This window comes from Homarus americanus, unplaced genomic scaffold (assembly GCF_018991925.1).
Source record: "Homarus americanus isolate GMGI-L3 unplaced genomic scaffold, GMGI_Hamer_2.0 scaffold30535, whole genome shotgun sequence".
Classification (NCBI taxonomy): Eukaryota; Metazoa; Arthropoda; class Malacostraca; order Decapoda; family Nephropidae; genus Homarus; species Homarus americanus.
Window position 1 is genome coordinate 14322247 of NW_024732440.1, and position 23504 is coordinate 14345750.

A 23504-nucleotide genomic window follows, 5' to 3' on the forward strand; every position below is an offset into this window, starting at 1 on the left:
TTTCTTACATTCTTAAAATAATTGAGCCCCATCATTGTATGTCAAAATATTTTGTTTTAGGATCTTTTATTGTAACAACCCTGTAAATAAATTATTCAGGATCATTATGGTCCCAAATTCATCTTACGAACACAATTAGGTCAGTATTTTTGAGGCATGAGGCTTGAATGGAGCCGAGTGTGACAGCGGAGACAGTACACATTACTGCCAATATGAGAGCTCCCGGCAACACCAGCCATTCGGCGACTTGCCAACTATATGTGTGATGATAGTCAGCACTGAGCTTCCGAGAGCATATGAGAGACCGAGGAAAAAATTTACTTTTTCCAGATGTTAAAACCCTAAGCTGTTTAAAAAAAAAAAAATATGGCATGTATAAACCCTGAGGCATATAAGGAGGCAACCACAGCACCACAAAGTTATCTCTAAACCTGCTAGTGTCTTCTCAGTCATGGCCAAGTGTAGACGTGTGTAAATGTCCCTGGAACATTCCGAGTGCCCAGAAAATCTAAGAGTGAATGTGGTTGTCTGGTATTGAAAAAGATATGGATGACTCGGGATATGATGACAATACAATAATGTGCAGATAGAAATTCATATACGCCAGGCCGCCCGAGGCGACCAAAATATCAGAAGGGCGAGTAGATCATGGAAATTTACTGGTTTTTAATCACCCGGCAGGTGACTAGCATGTCAGACTTGCAGTGTCTAGGTGCTATCCAGTAGTTTTGAAATAAACAATTTTTTTTGACAGTCTGCTTTACCATAAGGAAGTGTTTAGTGCCCAGTTTATAAAAGGCATTGCAAGAGCAAACATGTGTTGTACAAGTTAACCCGCATATTTGGTCGTTGCGCTCTGCTGCTCCCAGGGAGTCGGCAATCTCAAAGCAACTAATACCTCCGTACAGTATTGATGTGATGTCTAACAACACAGACATTATTAATTATCATGAGTCCCCAAAGGGGATTGTTTGGCATGTGGAAGAATGTTAATCCACCACCAAGCAAAAAACAAAAAACAAAAGAAGAAAAGGTAGAGCAGCAACGTCAATATGAACAATCAACTGTACATTAGATTCATATTATGGTGACACATGGAGGAAAAAGCTTATGAGTTGGAAGGTATTCACTGCAGTGCACTTGAACTGACTTACAAGGATGCAGTGAAGGCTGTACCACCTGCCAAGAAGGTTGACCTACTGCTGCTAGGAATATACCTATTCTGTGAAGAGTTCTCTCAACAAGAGCACGTTGAAGCGGGCTTATGAAATATGTCGGCTACCATTTTTGGTTCCAACACTTGTGGGTGGTGTAAGGTGGCTCCCTCATATGCTGCAGGCTTTACAACATTTACAAAAGAGTTACAAGGCTATTGTACTTCACTTGCAGCAGATACAGAACCCTAATGACCCTGCATACCACAAGAACTCATCCAGAAAAGCTACGAACTATCCAATGCTTCTAACCAGTGCTGATGTAATCGAGTACATCCACCTCCTCCGGGATATCTTGCATTTCCTTGGGCGCTTTTTTCAGAGCAGTTTCAACACAGACAAACCAGTGTTTCTGTTATCATGACTGAAATTCAGGCCTCAGTTGACTTAATAAATATTTGACAAGCCCAGAACCCAGTCTGAGGAAGATTTTGGAAGGTGACACTACCGTATACCAACGAGTACCGTATACCAACGAGAGAAGCTGAGTGATAGAAATAGCACCTCTATGGCTACGAGCCATGATATGCTGACATCTCTGATTACAAGTCTAAAGAAAAGATTTATTAACATGGCCAGTACAGTTCTGCAGAATTCATGGATTCTGGATTTCAAGCTGTGGCCTGCAGAATAAATAGGGAATGAAGGTTTCAGAGACACCGCTGTGGAAGCGCTGGCTCAGTGTCTTGATAAAACACTAAGGGAGGCAGAAGTGGATCCAATCACGCTGGAGGATGAATGGGCTGTACTCAAATGCTATCTCTACAAAATGAATTAAGCCCCGTTTACACCATCAGTTCCCACCTGTGGTGTTCGCGCCTGGTAACGGCGAGTACCCGGAAAATGAACGTGTAGACGCGAGCAACCGAACCAACATCCCTAAACGAGGTAGTTCATGAGCAAGCGATATATTTGTGCGTGGGCACCTGACACCTACGGCTACAGCAGTGTTGCCAGACAAGTCTTGGTTTCACCAGACATTTTAGCTCTATGCCAGATGTTTCAAGTTATGGGTAATATACAACTACTCCTCGACTTACAACCACCCGGACATACAACCGCCCCAGTCGGACCAAAATTTTTTCAAATTATGTATTTTCAAGTCCCGACGTTAGTGATTGTGCTGTGTACTGACAAAATTTTCGTTTGTAATTCCCTTTAAAATGGTTGGCATGCATAAAAGTGAGAGTTTTGTGGTGCTGAGAAGAAAAAGAGACACCCATTTTAGATTTTCTTTGTATTATCTTCGCATTTTCAACTTACGACCAATTCGACTTATGACCTGGACTTGGGTCCCTAACCCCGTCGTAAGTCGAGGAGTGGCTGTAGTTGGATATCACCAGAATGTTCAAACTTATTGAGAAAATTACCTGAAAATCTCCCAGATTTACCTCATTATACCTATACAGTGAGTTCTGCTATAACGCGTGTTTTGATAACGCGAATTTGCTCTAACGCGATTTATGAATAGAGGAACGATATTTGTATAACGCGAACGCTTGTTTGCTGTATCGCGATTTTTGCTTACTATTTCTCCAATTTTGTGGTATTAACTGTGAATATGGTAAAGAAGACAAGAAGCGTTCTGGTGATCGAATTCCCGGTGATGATCGTAAAAGAAAGGATATAACACTTGAAGAGAAGCTTGATGTTATCAACCTCAAAATCACCCTTCTCCCCCATCAAGTTATATTCATATTTTTTCAAGGTAAAGTGTTACATTTACTGTATATCACCTATAAGGCGGCGGGGTGCATAAGACGCCCCCAAATTTCCATTTAAAAAGTAGCTTTTGAGCTCTATTTGCTGTATAAGACCAGTACCCCAAATGTGACACTTACCCACTGACTCAGTAGTCCTTTACCAACCATCCTTGATTTTTTAAAATAAGGCCAATTCACTTCAAGTAATGTCATCAAATTATACCCGCTGGTGTAGTGTAAACACTAGTGACGTCACTGAAGCGTGGTGGGAGTGTTCCCTCGTCTCGGTGGTGTGACTATTTATACAACATGTGGTTCAACAGCAACCACCGTATTCTAATTGTGGTGTTTCATTAGGATTTGAGTGAAAAAGGTTACCAGTATGTACTTACTACATACATTTATTACACAAATATATATATATATATATATATATATATATATATATATATATATATATATATATATATATATATATATATATATATATATATATATATATATATATATATATATATATATATATATATATATATATATATATATGTACAAAAAATGAATGTTCAATGAATTATTTATGGTGCATTAGGGTACTGGTCACTTCTGATGGGCTATAAATAGCCTTCTTTATCTCCCCTACATCTCACCCTGAGCCAGACGGAAGGGTCTTGGTAAATAACATGTTTGCTTATTTTCCATTTACTTTAAATAGATTTACCGAATTATTTGTTTTATTTATTTATTTATAATATACTGTAATATATTAAACACACTGTAATTATTTTCTTTAATTTATAAACTGTTTTGCGACAAAGGAATGTTCTCCAGTAGTGTTTCATTAGGATTTGAGTGAAAAAATATTACGTACTTACACAATTGTTCCTCTTACTTTGACAACACAACATACATACAGTATATTATTTCTCAGTTTTGATCTTTTTTTTTAATTTTTGTATTTATTTATAGTTAGTTACTTAAAATAAGGCCAATTCACTTCAAGTAATGGCATCAAATATTACCAGCTGGTGTAGTGTAAACACTAGTGACGTCACTTGAGTGTCTGTAATTAACCGTCGATAGTTTCAAGAATTAATGCACTCATTTACTGAATATTCTTTGGAAAAAAATAAAATTTAAATCAATTATTTATAGGAGATAAATATTATTATGAGTAAATATACCGATACCGGTATGCATTACTGACCACCTCCACGGCTCCTCACTGGCAAATGGGGGGGGGGCGTGGGGAGGGGTGTGTGATGATAGCTGTGTTTATTATAGGGGTATAAATCTCTTTTACGGTATGTTAGACAGGTTTATAATACATTTTTATTATTTTAATATACCGGTAATCTTAATTTGAATCCAGCTTGCCAAACGTAAGTTTCAGTATAAAATAATTAGTGGTAAGACCTTGTGAGTGGCTTACGATGTTTTCATCACCACTCTTGACACACTAAACCACAATATTTAAGAGGTAAGAATTTTAAACTTGGTGGTTTAGACGACCCCCTAACTTTGGGCAGATTTTTTTAATGTTCAAATTTCGTCTTATAGGCCGTGATATACGGTACTGTATGATTTCATTATTAGATATGAATGTAACATTTATTTAGACTGTGCTATCCCTTGTGTTAGGCTAACTACTAATTTTTTTTCGATTTCAAGTAGTAATCTGCACCTAACCCTATTTTCTCCATAAAGCCATGTTATTTCTATTACGCGATTTTCTATAACACGATATTTTACAAAAACACAACTATCGCGTTATAGCAGAACTGACTGTATTACTAAGTCGTCTATCATGTCACAAGGTTCATATGGTCTATATTATCTGGCAACTCTGCTCGCCAGTACATTACCATTCTGAGCTAAGAATGGAAGTTGTCGCTGACCCTACTCTTGCTCCACAGGAATCAGTTAATGAGGTTCCAGGTGGCAGGTAAAATGTGAGGCCTACAAGAAGAGAAATGAGAAAACTATAGCATATAATGACCTACACCTGTCTGTCTGTTAAAGCACTGAATCCTAAATGCATGCTTGACATGGTAAAGAAAAAAATAAACACCTTGCATAGCCAGTACAAGAAGGCACTAAGATAATAGTCTCATCAAAAAAGTAGAGCTGCATAACTAAATCCTGGTATTCCCGTCGCCAGGTACTGTAGTGTAGCCTCCACTTGTGCCCCTGCACTGAGTGAGTCTTGCATTTGTATGTTAACCTCTGCAATCAGAGGAGTTACTCTACCAAGAAGGGATTGATACATGTCTGGTAACATACAAATGTAGTGCCTGCCTTCATTTGCTTCACCAAGTTTCAGTTCACTGAACATTTGATTATAGCTTCCTATATTTTTAATCTAAGAGCCACTGTTTCACCCATGTTTTGCATTTTGATATCTAATTTTCATATACCAAATAACAGAACAAATGGGAAATAAATGGTGTGAACAAAAAAAAAACCTACAGAAGTACTGCATGTTAATTACTAAACTCAATAAAATATAATGTAGTGTACAGTTAGAACATTACCTTATTGGAGGGTCAGGGCTCACCACAAGGCGATTTGAATTTTTTATTTGACCATCTTTCAGAAAAGCAAGGATCACTTTCGGATAGTGAAGATATGTAAAAATATAATTTTTGGATTGCGAGGAATACTTGTAAAGTATCTTTACATTCCTGTTTTATATGCATTAGTTTTATGAGTATTATTTGTATTGTCACTGCATTTCAGTTAACTTTTAATATTTTTTTAAATAAGCATAAAAATTTTTAAAGGAAATGCAATCTGGCAGGAGCCCGGCTAGTGAATGACTGCTGACCAGTGGGCTGGACGCCTTTGTACCAAGATGGTATATTAACGAATTGCCGAGTCAAATTTCTCACTAACCAACTTTTTTTCTGGCCATCTTATTTTTGCAGGTAAAAGGCTTCAAAATGGGTAGCAAAAGTACTAGTATATCCCAATCCTATGCTTGAAAGAAAGAAAATGAGTGATAAAAAGAAAAGAAAAAAAAGACAGCCAATCTGAGATGATACAGCAACACAAACTGATAACACTTACTTCGAGTGTACAATATTCTGCATATGGCTTATTTCCTTGTTTAGAAGTAGCTTTATTTTTAGAATAATATGAAAGGCATTTGTTACTCAAAAATTATTATTAGTTGAATAGGTTTTATAGAAGTTAACAATTTAACCAAATTTTAATTTTTTAATCCGTAACAAATGGCCACTGAATGAGACAATGTTTTATATTTTATTCTTGGGTGCTAAATAATACAATACCTTCAGATTATAAATGACAATTAATTTTATAATAATTAGGGGAAAAGGTATCAAGAAACATTTATTTAAGCAGAAAGTTTATCTAAAGTTCAAAATGTTGTTTTGTGAATGTTTCCCACCATGTCATCGTCCATGGAGGTGGTGAATACAAAGAATATTTGTTTAAATATTAATTAAATACATGACATAAACCTGGCGAGTATGAATATTATTTCAATTTATATTTTTTATTCGATAATCATTTCAGCTTAACACAATTAGTATATATCTCTTCATTTTGACATCAAATTATAACTCCACAAATTTTTCCTGGTCCCTAAACAATAATCTTGTCATATTATTTTGTTTCAAAATACAGTACAGTATACTGAAATGTTAACTATTGTACATGATTTGCTCTTACAATATTTATATGAAAAACTGCTTTAGCATTTATTAATTAATTTCTGTTACTATTTCATAGAATTGTATTCCACCTTGAAATAAATAAAGCGAGTCTGGTAGTTGCCCGATACCACTTTCTGAATGAAAGTTTCTGGAAATCGTGACCAGGGCCTGGTTAAAGTTAAGGGTGCCCTATGCCAAGAGCTTTAAGGGAGGGGGGGGAGCTCACGTATTCATTATCAACTGTGTAATTATTTTTTTCAGTACATTAATATAAGATTGGAGTTTATCTACTAGAAGCATTTCTCTATATATAATTTCTAGTTCAGGACAAATACATAAAATGAACACACTTAATGGAAGCATAGTACAGGTTGTACCTCTCTAGTCCGGCAACCTCGGGACCTGACCGGTGCCGGACCATGGAAATTCACCCTTTTCCTGGATAGATAGTGACTTGTGCTTATGCTTGGAAGCACTAGCACCACTTTCTCTGCATCATGGTCTCTTTGAAGACATATTGAAGGGTTAAATGTCGTATAGTAGCTTCTCAAATTTCGCGAGTTTTTAATTCTTAACGTATTTTATTGGAACACAAAAAAATAAATAAATAAAAATTTTGACGGCGGAAACTTGAATTTCGACGGGTTTGAACGGCCCGCCAACGTGCAGACGACGTGCATAATCGTGTAAACAGCGTCATTTCTCTTATGTACAAAAGATTCATTATTGTTTATTACTGAATGTCTTTTTTATTGAATTAATGTTTATGTGCAAAATGAGCAATACAATTCATTAATAATACGTAGAATATTAAAACACGAGGAAATGAGACAGCATTGTTTTCGTTGATTACAAAACCAGTGACCGACTGGTTCTACATATAAAACTGAAGAAAATAAGACCTTGGTTGTAGCTGTAGTAAAATTAATATGGTTGTTTTAAGTAATGTTATTTAATGTTAATAAATGGAACAATAGAAGTAGCTAACGATAATGGTAAAGAAAAAAGAGAGATCACATATGTAAGTGCGCACACATGAAAACATATCATCATTACTTTACATAAGTATATGAAAGCAACACTTATTTACTGCTCATATATATTGAAGGGTTAAATGTTGTACTCTGCATGGACAAGCAGAGAGAGAGTAGCCGAACTGACGGATGTAAACAAACCTTAATTTCCTGCGGCTTTGTTTTTTTTTTTTACGGGGATTAGCCCGCCCGGGCATAGGTCACTGACCCACATTGGGGCCTGAGGGGGAAAAATTTAATACTCCTGTAATAATAATAATAATTCAGATAAGTAAAAAAAACAAAAAAAAATAAATTGCCTATCTACCTATTGGACAAACTAAAATCGTTCCAGACCACAGAATGCCGGACTAGAGAGGTACAACCTGTATTATAATAGCTTCATTCATAACAAATGTCTTATTTAAATAAATTATTAGTTTAGAATAATAGACAATGAAATACAGGGGTATAGATCTCGTACATTTACACAAAAGTTTTATTCCAATATATTATTTCTAGTTTAGCACAAGATGACAAAAGTTACTTCACTAAATGCATATAACAATAGCTTTATTAATAGTAACAAACAATTACACAAAAGTTTTCATCCTTGACTTCATTGCTGCAAAGTTATGCACAACATTTTTGAAATTTAATGATTGTTTAAGATCAAACTCTGTTGAGAGAATACAAAAATTGCTTAACTTTTTGTCTGAGGGCATGCCCTCATACAGTTTTAATCATACCTATTTGTGAGAAAGAACGCTTTGCCTCACAAACTGAAACATTGCTCTGGTGACTTTCACGCCTCTTAACTTCTAGCTTCCACTTCTGAGTGCACGAGGTGCATTTTGCAAACTTTCTTGGCATAGGATCTGTTTATCTTAAATGCTACAACTGTTGTTAAACTACAATATCTGAAAAACGGAAGAGACTGAATTACTGTACAAAGTCATAAACACAGAGACTAGACATTTCAGACATTCAATAAGATATATGGTCACTGACACAGTGATTCATTAACACAATGATATTCATGGTCAAACACAAGCATTAAGTCTGAGACATTGACATACAGACAGACACACACATGTATCAGACAATGGGTAATAGTCATTGATAAAGCCATACACTCAAACCACGATCTAAAACACCAAGGGAGGAATACTGCAAATAGGAAGATATCATGGGTTACATAGGGTTACAGTATGTTAGGTGTAGTTGACTAGAGGGAAGAGGATGGAGAAGATAACAAACCTTGGGTGGCAGGATAGGTCAGGCAAGGAAGAAAGGGGGGGGTTATGAAATTAAGTAAACGCTGACCATCGTGAATGTTCCTCTAATCGCTGATTTCCTTTTAATTTGTAAAATTACAGTTTTCAAAGACCGAGAATTTATCTTATTGTATTTATGGGAATATGGTATGGACAGAAAAGGATAAAACTAAGCTTGGGAAAAGAAATTACTGGGGCTATACCATGGCTTACTTGGTGTAAGCCTTAACCATCCCTTGATCGTGGCGTCGTTTTTTTAGACAACTGTACACCCAAGTTAATCCTTAGGGTGCTATTTCAAGGTTCAAGTCAAAATATTCTAACCTAATTTCAATAAGCCGTAGCTAGATATTTTCTTTTTCAAAATTTATTTTTACTTAGGAAAAAAAATATAGCAAGGGGGGGGAATACTGAATTACAAGATAACCTGTTTTCAAAATATTTCTACCGGTAAAACAGTCTTTGTAAGGGTTGTGTGACACTGTCAAGTAAGAAGTGCATATATAGTACAGTAGGTTACATCAATGATCTTGCAATATGCTGTAACATAACAAATGTGTAAATGAAACTATATATGTAAAGAATATTAAAGGTTTTTTATTAACCTACAAAGAATAAACCACAACAGAGCAGTTGATGAAATGATTACAAACCACATGAAGGATGAGGAAGTTGGCATCTGGAAGAAGGTAAAAGTTATCTTTCACCTGATGCCATGTGCTTCATCAAGTTGCTGATCAACTTCTCCAGTTTCTTTAGCTCTTGTTGGCTGTCGGTTTTGTACTGAACGCACTGAAAAAGAGGGAAATGGGTAAAACAATTTAACCCATTTTTCTAAAATTAACCCTCATTCAAAATAATCCATCATTACTGTATTACAGAAACTAGCAGTTATAGATTACCAACATCATATCATGTATTTTGTATTGCTTTCAAACATCATACAGTGAAATATTTATAAGCACAATAATTCTCTTTTATGATCAATAAGTAATGCATCACCCCTCATTGTCCAGTCACACATTCTCAAATTCTATAGCTTTCAGTGACATACTTTCTATTTATATTAATATCACTGTTAGCCAGAACTCTCCAATACCCAAAATTGAAATTGGCTTCAAATTTTTCAGGAAAGATTCTCTTGATTCTGAAACTATCAATGAGTTTGAGGTTGAAAATTTAAAAAAATCTCTCGGTCCTGGGCCTAAGAATAAGTTTTCATTGAGTTCCAAGATATTGCATCATGTTCCATGTGCCAGGCACATGGGTGGCCTAGGCTTGGATTGCTTAGTTCATATTCTGCTGCCATTGTAAAGCTTGTTCCCTCCCTAACTGCTGTTTTTGCGTACAGAGCTGTAAAGTCCCTCCCCCGCCCAAAAAAAAAAATATCGTTATATTTCCACCAGTACAATTTGAAACACGAGACAAAATGCTTTGATATGATCCCCATGCATCATCGTAAGTTGGTATGCCTGCTCACCATATCGGCAATAGCTACATATGAGGGTAGGAGCGGTGGTGGTCAACCTTGTATGGCATACTAGGTACTTCAATATAACAAGAATTTCATTAAGCTATATTAATGTATGCCTCGTGCTGGGTAGAAGCAAGGCATAAGCTACTCCTCGACTTATTACTACCCGGATATACGACCGCCCCAGTCGTACCAAAATTTTTTCAAATTACATATTTTCGAGTCCCGACGTTAGTGATTGCACTGTGTACTAACAAAATTTTTGTTTGTAATTCCCTTTAAAATGGTTGGCATGCTAAAAAGTGAGAGTTTTGTGGTGCTGAGAAGAAAAAGAGACACCCATTTTAGATTTTCTATGTACGTATTATCTTTGCATTTTCGATTTACGACCTGGATTTGGATCCCAAACCCCGTCATAAGTCAAGAAGCAGCTGTATGAATCAAGTCACCGAGTGATGATTACAATAACACGGAAATACACATTAAATGGGAGTGTTTTGGAACATCAAAACGAACATTTCACCATTACAAGTACAGTACGTTGTTGTACTCACGGAGTTTCATTCAAACTGAGTTTTACAATACTGTACAGTGATCCCTCGGTTAACGAATTACCTTCCATGAGATTCTTCACTTGGGTTAAAGAAAAAATTTCGGTTAACGAATTCCTTACGAATTTTTCCCAACATGTTTTCACCTGCTCACCAGCTGTAGTATTAGTCCGTCAATAAAGTAATCGGTTTTAGGGCTTAAATTCGTTACCATTTGAGTAAATATCAAGAAGGTTGTACTATTCAATAATTTTCCAAGTCTTATATAAAAGTTTTTAGTAATTTTAACAATTATTTAACATAATTGAAGTACAGGGAACTAGTTTTTAGCACTCCAAACAGCCACTCAACACACCCAAAATGGCGTCATTGTATGTCCCCGCTCAGTGGGGGAAGCTTCTTGCTTGAGACTCTTGAATATAAACTATTTTTACGTTTTTACAGTACAATTATTGGTCATTCTGAAGTTTATTTTACATATTGATAATATATAGTGCAGTGCAGTGTTCATTTAAAGAAAATAACCTTGAATTACACCAGGTGAACTAAAATTTTATGAGTGAAATGGCAGCATGGGGTGACTTCTCTTCCACCCCAATGCTTTCTCTTCTCCCTTCTCCTCCACCCCCATTCTAATTCCCATCATCATCATCATCAACTAAGAGCCTTCTACATGCACACCTCAAAGTAAGTGTACTTTACTACATTTACTTTTAGTTGATATGTAATTTTTGGTGAGCTGGAACCAATTACCCAAAATCCCATTGAAACAATAGTTTCGGTTAACGAACGACCTTCTGGAATGAATTGCGTTCGTTAACCGAGGGACCACTGTACTGTATACTGTACATAACTACATGTACAATGTGTTTGCATAAATACATACCACTAGGTCTGTCCGACTACAGTTAAGCATCCATAGCAATGGTGCTCCATACCAGTTGCTTAGTTTAGATGTGGAAACAGAGGAAAATGAAGAGAAAGAAGATGTGGTGGCTTGCTGCTTGCCAAAAGTTTCCTGTTAGAGCACTGGTTCTACTGTTGTGAAGATCATTTTAATGTGAGTATCAAGTTAATATATACTGTCATGTCTTTAATGTTGGTAATACAGGTTGTACCTCGGGACCTGACCGGTGCTGGACCATGGAAATTCACCCTTTTCCTGGATAGATAGTGGCTTATGCTTGGAAGCACTCGCACCACTTTCTCTGCATCATGGTCTCTTTTAAGACATATTGAAGGGTTAAATGTCGTATAGTAGCTTCTCAAATTTCGCGAGTTTTTAATTCAACGTATTTTATTGGAACACACACACACACACACACAAAAAAAAATAAATAAAAATTTTGACGGCAGAAACTTGAATTTCGACGGGATTGAACGGACCGCCAACGTGCAGACAACGTGCATAATCGTGTAAACAGCGTCATTTCTCTTATGTACAAAAGATTCATTATTGTTTATTACTGAATGTCTTTTTTATTGAATTAAAGTTTGTGTGCAAAATGAGCAATACAATTCATTAATAATACGTAGAATATTAAAACACACGAGGAAATGACACAGCATTGTTTTCGTTGATTACAAAACCAGTGACTGACTGGTTCTACATATAAAACTGAAGAAAATAAGACTGGTTGTAGCTGTAGTAAAATTAATATGGTTGTTTTAAGTAATGTTATTTAATGTTAATAAATGGAACAATAGAAGTAGCTAACGATAATGGTAAAGAAAAAAGAGAGATCGCGTATGTAAGTGCGCACACATGAAAACATATCATTACTTTACATAAGAATATGAAAGCAACACTTATTTAATGTTCATATATATTTTAATTAATGTTTCTGAATTTGTTTTTATTGAATTAATGTTTGTGTGTGCAAAATTAACAATACAATTTATTAATAATACGTGGAATATTAAAACACACGAGAAGACGAGACGGCTGCCGGCATTGTTTATGTTATAGCTTACAAAACCAGCGACTGATTGGTTCTACATATAAAACTGAAGAAAATAAGACCCTGATTGTAGCTGTAGTAAAATTAATGTAAAAAAAAAATAATATGGCTGTTTGAAGTACCTGTAATGTTATTTAATGTTAATAAATGGAACAATATAAGTAGCTAACCATTAATGGTAAAAAAAAAGTGAGACTGCGCGTATGTAAGTGCGCACATGTGAAAACATATCGTCATTACTCTACATAAGAATATGAAAGCAACACTTATTTACTGCTCATATATATTGAAGGGTTAAATGTTGTACTCTGTACAGACAAGCAGAGAGAGAGAGAGAGCCGCCGAACTGACGGATGTAAACAAACCTTAATTTCCCGCGGCTTTGTTGTTGTTTTTTTTACGGGGATTAGCCCACCCGGGCATAGGTCACTGACCCACATTGGGGCCTGAGGGGCAAAAATTTAATACTCCTGTAATAATAATAATAATTCAGATAAGTAAAAAAAAAAAAAGAAAAGTTGCCTATCTACCTATTGAACAAACTAAAATCGTTCCGAACCACGGGAGTTTCCGGACCACAGAATGCCGGACTAGAGGTACAACCTGTATATAAATTAGTTATGTTATCGTATGTACTGTATTGACTGTTGGGTGCCAAAAAGAGGCACAGAAAGATGAGTATTTTTGACAGTAGAAATTGAAACTTTCATCACTTGTTTCCTTAGTTTTTTAAATCAGGAAAGGACTTGAGATAGTCATGACCTGATCATTTACCTGAGACAATCAGAGATAGGCTAGGGACAGCCAGGAACATGCTGGGGTACCCTAGGGACAGGCTGGGGCCAAATATTTCACCCTTAACTGCTACCTTTTGTAGGTAAGGTTTCATTAGATTAGGTGATTTTTTCTTCAATATCCTGCCATGTTCATAATCAACATGCGAAAAAAAATCTAAAGGTCCACCATTTGTATGATTGCTTAGGCTTATTTATAATATTCTATTAAAGTATCTGGTACTTAGATACAACATTCTTAATTTTAAAAAGAAACTGCCACTGGTGATAACTAATGTAAGATGAAATTAATTCTTCCCACATTTTCTAGAGCAAATTTTAGGTACATGAACTTGTAATGACTGTTTCTCTTACAAACAAATCATTGTTAGACCCCTAATCTATGCATTTCTTTTTCCAGCTGAAGGAGGATATGAAGAACTATCTCGATTTTACAACTTTTTGGTATTTTTTTCCATACATCTTGCTGATTAGAAAATTATTAATTTTCTCCACAGTCATTATCCAAATATAGAGCCAGCATTTTTAAATATAAAAATATGTGCATTCACAAGAAAAATAATAAGCTGCATATTTTGCTGAGGTTTTCTTGTACAGAATGTACTACAGTAGAAGTCCAAAAATCCGGACTGCTTGGGGATTGGGTCGGTCCGGATTTTCGGATTTTCCGGATTCTCAGGCGGTACTTTTAAAATTCAAATTTAAGGAGGAATAAAGAAGAGATGAACAGGTACATTTTGATAGTTTATTCATTAGCAAATATAGCATGCTTCATTTATCAAAATGAGCAGTTTTAAAGAAAAAGCTGTGAATTCTAGAATTTTATTCGTTGCCTTTTTTATATCATAAATTGTAGACTTTCCAATGTCGTATGTTTCCATTAGAACAGTATTGCTCACACCACGTTCTGGTTTCTTAAATATTTCAAGTTTGTCATTCAATTGCAACGTGTTCTTCTTTCTCTTCACACAACGAAGTTTATCTACTTTAGATGCCATTATTATGGGCTTGTACAGTACTCTGTAAATGGAAAGAGTAGGACTCAAAATTACATATGTTGTCACAGTTTGATTGCTCGTTTCAAAGTGGCAACCACGTGGTTGCTTGTTGTCGCTGTGCAGCTGTGGCGCTCACGCATGCGCACATACACACAAAAGCCCGCTAAAAAAAAAAGTGAGTTTTCAAAAAGTCCGGATTTTTGGACTTTTACTGTAATTTCCATTTCTAATGCTTCTAAATCAACCACAATAAGGCATTTGTGAATGTATAATATATATTTCTAACCACAGTACATGTACAACTGTATCTGGTAATACCTGTCTCAAGTACAGTACAAATATTAAAGTACAGTATCTAGAATACAATTACTGTGTCCTTCCTCACACCTAGTTACCAAACTGCAATATATACACTTTGACCATACCTCTAACAAGTAGTTCTTGCTTGTACAATCTGGGAAATAATGACTAATGAATGATAAGGGTTAATGAGTGCACCACCAAGTTAAAAGCAAAAATATGTTGTAATGATTACCCAGCAGAAAGAATTCTCAAACCAAAGATCAGACCCTGTCATCACTTGTATACTGACCCATATCTTCCCAAATATTATGCTTTAATAATAACGATGAGTGAGAATTATGTAGGTTTTTCGGGGTATATTCTGCAATGTCTGAGCAGGTCAGCTGATAGTGTAAACATTGAAGCTTATAACTTGTATTTGTTACTGTTCACTGCATATTTATCACTTACAAAGTACCTCTGACTCACATCGTTAAAAATGCACCTCAACACTTTACATGAACAGGGCTGATGTGATCTGAAGTGGCCAACCGCTGTAAACTGCTTGACTGCAGGTGTATGTTCGTCGTCTGCTCTTAGATTCTGATGCCATCACCAATACAACTGCCGACTCCTCAGTGCCACAAATATTTTAGCATCACAATTAAATCACGATGGTTTCAACCTTAATTTAAATACAATATACAGTACTGTACTGCATATTGTATTTTTCTAACAGCGTGACAAAGTATGTTGAATATGCTTCCCCAGAACCATCAACTTGTCCATTGGTATGCAAAGAGGCATCTTGGCCAGGAATACACATGACCATCTTCACTTCCTTGAATTGTAAAGTTAGATACAGGTTTACAACTGGGTGCAATGGGAGTCAAGATCAATCCAGCAACCCACAGAACAGGAAGCAAGTGCTGTACAATATCCACTTGGGTGCCACATCCCCTCACACACAGTAATTAATGCAGTACTTACCACCATATCATCGGTAACCTTCACCTTGAGACAGCTGTTGCTATGGTCGTACTTCATTACACAACGAGTCTACACAGGAGAAAAAGAAATTTCAGATATCTTCAATAAACATTTTGTGAAATATAATATTTCAGTACATTAAAGGTACTGTATACAGTGCAGTAAAATTTTTACACTTAGAACTACTGTACTGGAATGGTAAAAATGTGACCAATCTTGATTTTTTTGTTTGAAACACTAATTCAAAATTAGATTTAATCATTTGAGCTGCTATTCGTTATCCTGATGTCATCATGCTTCTACAGTATCAAGAAACAATTTAACAAAAATTAATGTAACACAGCAGTAGGCTGAATATACCAGTTAATATATCCTGAAAATTTCCACATACCCTGTACAGTAAAACCCCATATTTCAAAATAATAGGGGCTTTAGCCCTTACGAATTACGAGATTTTACAAAATACTGTATGTGGGACACCTTCTTCCAAGGGAAAAACAAAACAACGGTACTTTTCCATTATCTGCCAAACAAAATTTGAACATTTCTTGGTACAATACCTCTGTACCAGATTTAGGCGCTTGGTCCATGGTTATCAGATATAAGAACTCAAACACTGGGCAATGGTGGAATACAAATGGGGAAAAAAAAGCTTGTGCGGTAAACTGTAGATGTACACTCCACACTGAGGCGTGCAGTCAGTGGTTGCATCCCAGGCGACATGCATGTCATTCGTAAATGTCTCGTAATCCGAAATTTTACCAAATATTACGATAATTTTAATATACAGTACTACAGTGATATCCCTGTTAGCCGGAACAATTGGTGCAGAGCACGTTCGGGGATGAGACATTTCTGGCTAACCAGACGACTTTCTCAAACCCGGAAAAATTCCTTATCCCCGGTATTTTTTCCAGTTACAGTACTGGGAAAAGTTTCTGAGTGTCTAAACTAGAAATCTTGCACACACAGACACTAGCCCACTTCCCCAGAATGTTTCTGGGTGCTGGGGATGTTTTCCTTGAGTCTAAAGTACCGGAGTCCATAAATGCAGTTCTAATTAAGTTAAAAACTCCCTTTCTTTACTATAATAATCCACAATAGTTTATCTAAAAGTTTGGTGAAATAAATGTATTTTAAAATTAAAAATCTATATGATATGGGCATGAATGAAGCTGTGTTACAGCTAAGATTAGATTGTTATTTTCCACTCCCATGGAGCTGTGGGGGATTACTGGGTCTCGTGTAACTGACCTGACGCAATGTCAGGTGGAGGTAGGGTGGGGGATTAGTGGTCTCATATTACTGACCTCCGATGGAATGTCAGATCATCCGTTCTTGACTGGGGAATTAGTGTGTCTCGTGACCTGAAGATGTCTTGAATAAACACGAAACCTAAAGTATTTTTAGGGAGATTGTGATAAGTACAAATGTCAAATGAGCAAAGTTGTATCCCTTGAACACTACATTACATAACATTTTAAAATATGGAGTGAGAAAGCAGAAAGGTGTGGGTAATTAGAGAGATGGAGTGGAAATGAGTGTTGCCAAGCGCTGCTCAACAACTGATATTTAACTCGCTACCACGCAGTGACACACACACAAATTTGTCAAACAATAAGACCGTCACTTCTCATGCCAGCTGTCTTAATTCCTGTGTTGGGGGTGTGTGTGGAGGGTGTGATGTTGGGGTGTGTGTGGGTGGTGATGTGGGGTGAGGGTGTGTTTGGGTGATGTAGGGGTGTGTGTGTGGGTGGTTGTTGGAGTGTGTGTGTGTGTGTGATGTAAGGTGAGGGGGTGTGTGGGTGGTGTTGGAGGGTGTGTGTGTGTGTGATGTAGTGGTGTAATGTTGGTGTGTGTGTTTGTAGCACAGTGTGGATAATTGGGCTAAGAGTGGGGGAGTCAAATCTTTTTGGGGGTCGAAGGTCGTTTGGCCACCCCTGCCTTCCTCACTCAAAAGTGGCTAATTGTGATAGGGAGATGAATTTGATACCATAATGATCCTGAATAATTTCTCTTTGAAATGTTATAAATATGATAGCCTTAAATGACAAGTCGAATAATGTAAAAAAAATTATTTTACTGTAAATGAAGGGTCCTCATATTAATAAGCTCAAATTATTAGTTTTATCCCCAAGTTTCTATGTACAGAACTAAACAAAGAATTTATTTGAAATATTCTGTAACATTTGATACCATAGTACCTGTATCCTGACCACTGGGGCTAGTTATACAGACACTTCCCTGTGAAAAAAGACAATTTTGAGGAGCATATTACTACTGTACCCATTTTGTAATCAAATATACTATACTAAAGACAAAATTTTTTATCGCTTGTGCAAACTATGAGATGTTTATACTCAAATTAATCACTACCTTGCAAGGATTCCAGCAATGCAAGTTATATTCTGCTGAGCCAATTATTAAATTAGAAAACTTTAAGCCTAAAACAACCATCCCCCACCCCATCTGCCTCCCCTGCTGGATGGAAGAATGGGGTAAGGGGAGGTGGGGTGTCCACAGCCAGGAGGGGAGATTAATGCATACTACATAGTTGTCAGGGCCTCAGATTATAAAAGACAGAGGGTTTTTTTTTTTTTTACCTTATAAAATGTCACTGACTTAACTTAGACTACAGTATAACTTGCTGGAATTCTTGTAAAAAGTGATTAATTTGAGTATAAACACCCCTTAGTTTGCACTAGACATAATAATTTTAGTAATTAACTTAGTACATTTGAGTACAGGTTATGATAATTTATGCGGTTGCTCAGCAGTTGTGGTTGCAGCTATGAAGCTTCGTGACATCACTAGTGTATAATGTGTCTCCATATACCCTGGTTTATTCATTTTCAGTTGTCTAAGTGCAAATTTAGCCAAATTGAGCCATTGCATATCAATTAATTTTTAAATAGAAATTATAAAGTAAAATGTTATAAGACAATGTAGTGCTGTTAATGTGTGTGCTGTGTAATTGTCTTGGCATGTCAACTCACCACCTGACACCTCACCCTTTGCCGTGTTAGCTCAGCTCAGATTTACATTGATTTATTACTGTATTAATTTACTTTTTTGTAATGTATATACAGTAGCTAAACAACTATCTGTGCATACTTTGTGGGAAACAAATGAGACCATGGACGATAAATTTTGGTATATGAGAGTTATCACTAGTCACACTTAAAATTTCGGAGCATATCGACCCCCACCTGCACTGATAGTTGTTTTAGCTACTGTACATTTAAAGATATATTTATATTTGCATAGTAATAATAAATAGACCCAGAGCAGAAAATTCCAGCGTTACCCAAGCAGTTGGTCTTCTCACCCATGCACCAACCATGTAAGGATGCGGTCCAGGCTCTGAGCAGAAAGGTTTGGAGCGATTTTCTTGCAATTTTCTTAGATTTTCTAGTTATTGCATATTATTCCATAATCGATATTTGCTCCCAGACCCATAAATAAATATTTGTAAAGATTTTCCTTCTTTTTTCAGAAAATGATCCTTATTTTCAACCTCGGAATTTGTTCCGAAACCTTGGGCCTTGGGGGTATGCTCCTGACCCCTGCAATCTACATCACATGGTGCTCCACCACCACTACTACCAACACTAGGCTCCCCAACATCACCAAGTAGCTCATCACCAACATTCTCACACACGTCACTTGCACCATAATCACCACCAAAATCACAATCACCAAGCATGGCTGGGGTGTCCACGTGAGCACTGTCGTCACTAAACACACGCTCAGGATTTAGGGCTCCTGAACACACACCAGAAGGCCAGGCCTCACTCGAGTCTTGCTCTAATATCGGGCAGATATTGCACAGCACTTCTCATACCCGTGGAACACGAATAACATCAATGTTACGCCGAAACTTTATAAAAAATAGCCAAAACTAACAAGGTTCACGGATTGGCCAAGGAGCTGTGATATAGCAAGGGAAATCCATTGTGATTGGCCGACTCGGGGTGTGGTCCGCGGGGTCCAGAAATATCAAAAGGGGGAGGGTCCAAGAAGTTTTTCTTGGGGGTAACTGGCGAGCAAAGTGAGTCCATCCATCTGGGGGGTTTAGGAGGTAGTCCCCCGAATTTTTTTTAATCTGACCAATATCATGGGCATTTTGAGGCCACTTTGAAGCCATGTGCACTTAATATTAGGAGAGTCTGAGGTCAATAGTATTTAATTTTTATTAAACAAAAATGCCTGAGTACAATATTGCAATAAAGAAAAGTATTGGAGTTTTCTGGTGAAAAGGGGGGGTCCCCTGCTGGATCTGCCTTGAGTTCAGTGCCTTTCATATGACTTTCACTGCAGAGCCTTTATCCAAAGCATCTACACACCGTTATACATCGACTTTCGGTGAGTCCTCTACTGTTAGAAATTTAATTGTAGTTATTTTATCAGACATTTTGAAATGATATATATTATAATAGTTAGCCTTGTTAACAGTGCATTTTCTATGATATTCACCCTCGGTATCACTCCATTTTCTGCTTCTTGATCATTACGGCTAACTATTATTAGAAGTTCTAGCATTCTTTTATTTCTTTTATTCAATATAATACTGCTCCACCTGATTTTAAAGTTGTTTAAAGAATCTATTGTGCAATATTTCATACTATACATATGCATAATAATAGTAAAAAGGAAATGAAATGTGACTGATAACTTTTATTATGTTCTTGATTTCAAATTACAGTATCTCAGTTATCCTATATATGTATCACATTTAACAAAGAAAACGTTATTTATGACGTCATGATCTTGTAGCCAGTCACACACAAGATAACCACTCAGAGCATTCGGTAAAACAGTCAGAATTACGGCAGCCCTGGTGTCAGTGCTAGTGATGCTAGTGAAGTGAAATGTAAAAGGCAGAAGTCGGTGATGACCCTGACAAAGCAAGTTGAATTATTAGATAAGTTAAAAAAGGGGATGAGTGCTGCCACGGCTGGTTGGTTGTTTGGTGCAGGTATACAGAAGTGCACTAAGGAAGTATAAGTTGCTATTCATGTTTTTGCCTATTCATGCCATTCCTTGGAACCTAACCCCTACGAATAACGATGGTTTACTGTAAGTCAATATGATTGGCTGTTTACATCCTAGGATGAAACGTCACTGCCGCATTACCGCCAAGAAGACAAAGTAGTGCATGCCTAGGCACCCAATTATCTACCAAACAAAGCATTTGCACAAGAAATGATTACCATATCAGAACTCACAGATAAAAATAGAGTAAGAAAACAAACAGCAAAACAAATAACTCGTCCGTGGGTCAGTCATTAATATTAACCCCGGGATAACCGAAACCAATTTTTTTTTTCCCACATTAACACCTAAGTCACGCACAACAATACTAATGGGCCTACCACTCACCTTATGCAATTCTAAGCAACTTTTCTTCAATAAACCAATTTTTTTTTCCCACATTAACACCTAAGTCACGCACAACAATACTAATGGGCCTACCACTCACCTTATGCAATTCTAAGCAACTTTTCTTCAATAAACATCCATCGAAAATTACTCGTCAAAATATAAATATTTTTTAAATCAATTATTTTGGAAGGTGACAGAGTGACATCTACCTCCTGTCCCTGCCTCTGAAGACAAACACGATCCTCAACCTCAGCCCCAGGCCTTCATCAGCGTAAACGGTAGGCAGGGCAATGGTTAATTCTCGATTAGGTTAGGTTGGGTTGGGTTAGGTTAGGTTAGGTTGGGTTGGAGGGGGTCATAACTTGGAAACGGGTGATTTCCGACAGAAATGGGCGTTATAATCAAATGAATCACACTAAAAAAAACCTTAGGAAAAAGAAAATTTTAAGCTTCAAAGGGAGTTGGGTGTTAATCAGGAAATTTACCAAAAAAAATTAACCAAATAAAGGTTAATATTCGTCCATTGGCTGTCCACAGGTTTCCAATTTCAATATTACAGCCACAAAGACTAGAAAAAACGAAACATACAACTTTATATCAATTCGTGAGCAAATCAATATTAATGGAGTATCTCAAATTTCTAGGCATATATTTCTGGAAAGGCCGTGTTGCCAGAGGCACTTGTCTCCTCCTTTCCACCTCCTCTTCGTGACATGACAACCAATGACCTTCAAGTATCATGTCATGTGACTTGGATGGTCAATCATGGTAAAGGTGTAGAAGAGGGTGACCACCAGAAGGAATTGTCTGAATTGGCTGACATTTTTTTCTACACACTAATATCATGATACAGTACTAAACACAAAAATGGAAATGATAATACATAGAATCTAATAGAACCTGACCTAACATACCCAACCTATGGGTTTGTTAGGTCAGGTTCTATTAGGTCCTATGCATTATCGTGTTAATTTATGTGTTAAACAACTTGCCTTAATATTGAGGTTGATATACATCAGCAATGGCGAGGAGGAATACGTGGAAGCGTTCACCATCATTTAGGAACAGTCTCTTGAAAACGGATTCAGCGAGGTAAACAACAAAAATGGCACTGGGAGAATTGTGAAGCAGGAGTAAAAAAAAAAAAAAAAAAAAATTGTCAGGTTCTATTAGGTTCTATGCATTGTCGTTTCTATTTTTGTGTTTAGTATCATGATATTAGTGTGTAGAAAATTTTCAACCAATTCAGACAATTCTTTCTGGCAGTCACCCTCTTCTACACCTTTACCACCAATCAATTTTAACCATCCTTCCACCGCTCGTGATGGCGTGTGGTAAGTGTTCTCTCCCATATCTAACTGTTATGCAGCAAGTTTATGAGAATGACAGTGAAGCAATAAAAATATTACATGATCATGGTGTCCTACCAACATCAAGACTGTGTCCTAAGTGTGGAAATTGTTAATTTTAAGAAAAGACAGAAATTACCATCCTCCATCATTTCCTTCTCCAGATCGCCCAGCTGTATCCTCCACCACAGTAGCAGGTAAGCTCCAAATGACTGGGCTAGATTGTATATATTGCAGGCTAGGCTGGGTTAGGTTAGGTTAGCTTTGGGTTTTTTGGTGTTACTCAAACCTGACAGCCATTTTTTTTTTGGCAAATTGTCATTTGTTATAAATAAAAATGTTCAATTTTGGCAAGAACCGTTAATTTGCACAAGAAATGAAGGTCAGATTCGAGTAAAACTCACCATACAACATCTTAAAAAGCCTATTCTTATATAAAAACCTGAGGACAGCCCATGGACGAATATTTACCCAAATATGTAATGTGTTATAGATTATGATCAGAAGTGCATTACTATAATTCACGTTCAATCACGTTGGAGAGCCTGCTTCTTGTCTTAACCTCTCACGTCTTTGCCAGCTACCATTGGTCAAAATGACTCAACTCCACGCCAATGTTCAGCTGCTACAGTGACCCGGACCATGATCCACTTCCACTCACTTTCATAGGTGCATTAAGGTACACACGCTCTGCTGCTTTTTCAAAGTCTTCATACGCTTCCACGTAAACCATTTTTGGACGGAGGTGATCACTGAAGGACTGACTATAGAGGAGCAGCTGGAGTCTTGTGTTTACTGCCAGTGACAAGTGCAGCTGCTCGTCCTAGTTCTGTAAA

The 23504-nt window shown here is 36.8% G+C and overlaps 2 protein-coding genes across 2 annotated transcripts in view; one reads left to right on the plus strand and one right to left on the minus strand.

Annotated features, from left to right (window-relative positions):
- The window catches only part of LOC121868845 (lon protease homolog 2, peroxisomal-like), a 71196-nt gene extending 56838 nt beyond the window's left edge, over positions 1-14358 (plus strand). Inside the window, exon 19 of the mRNA XM_042369829.1 lies at positions 14065-14358. The gene's annotated coding sequence lies outside the window, so the exon portion shown is untranslated. The remainder of the gene's footprint in view (positions 1-14064) is intronic.
- LOC121868850 (signal recognition particle 9 kDa protein-like) lies at positions 8078-23497 on the minus strand. The gene is made up of 4 exons (XM_042369837.1): positions 23330-23497; positions 15935-16003; positions 9538-9676; positions 8078-8527 (listed from the first exon to the last, which is right to left on the minus strand). The coding sequence occupies exons 1-3, from the start codon at positions 23399-23401 to the stop codon at positions 9581-9583; spliced, it is 237 nt and encodes a 78-aa protein (XP_042225771.1). The 5' UTR covers positions 23402-23497; the 3' UTR covers positions 8078-8527; positions 9538-9580.
- Positions 23498-23504: the final 7 nt, after the last annotated feature.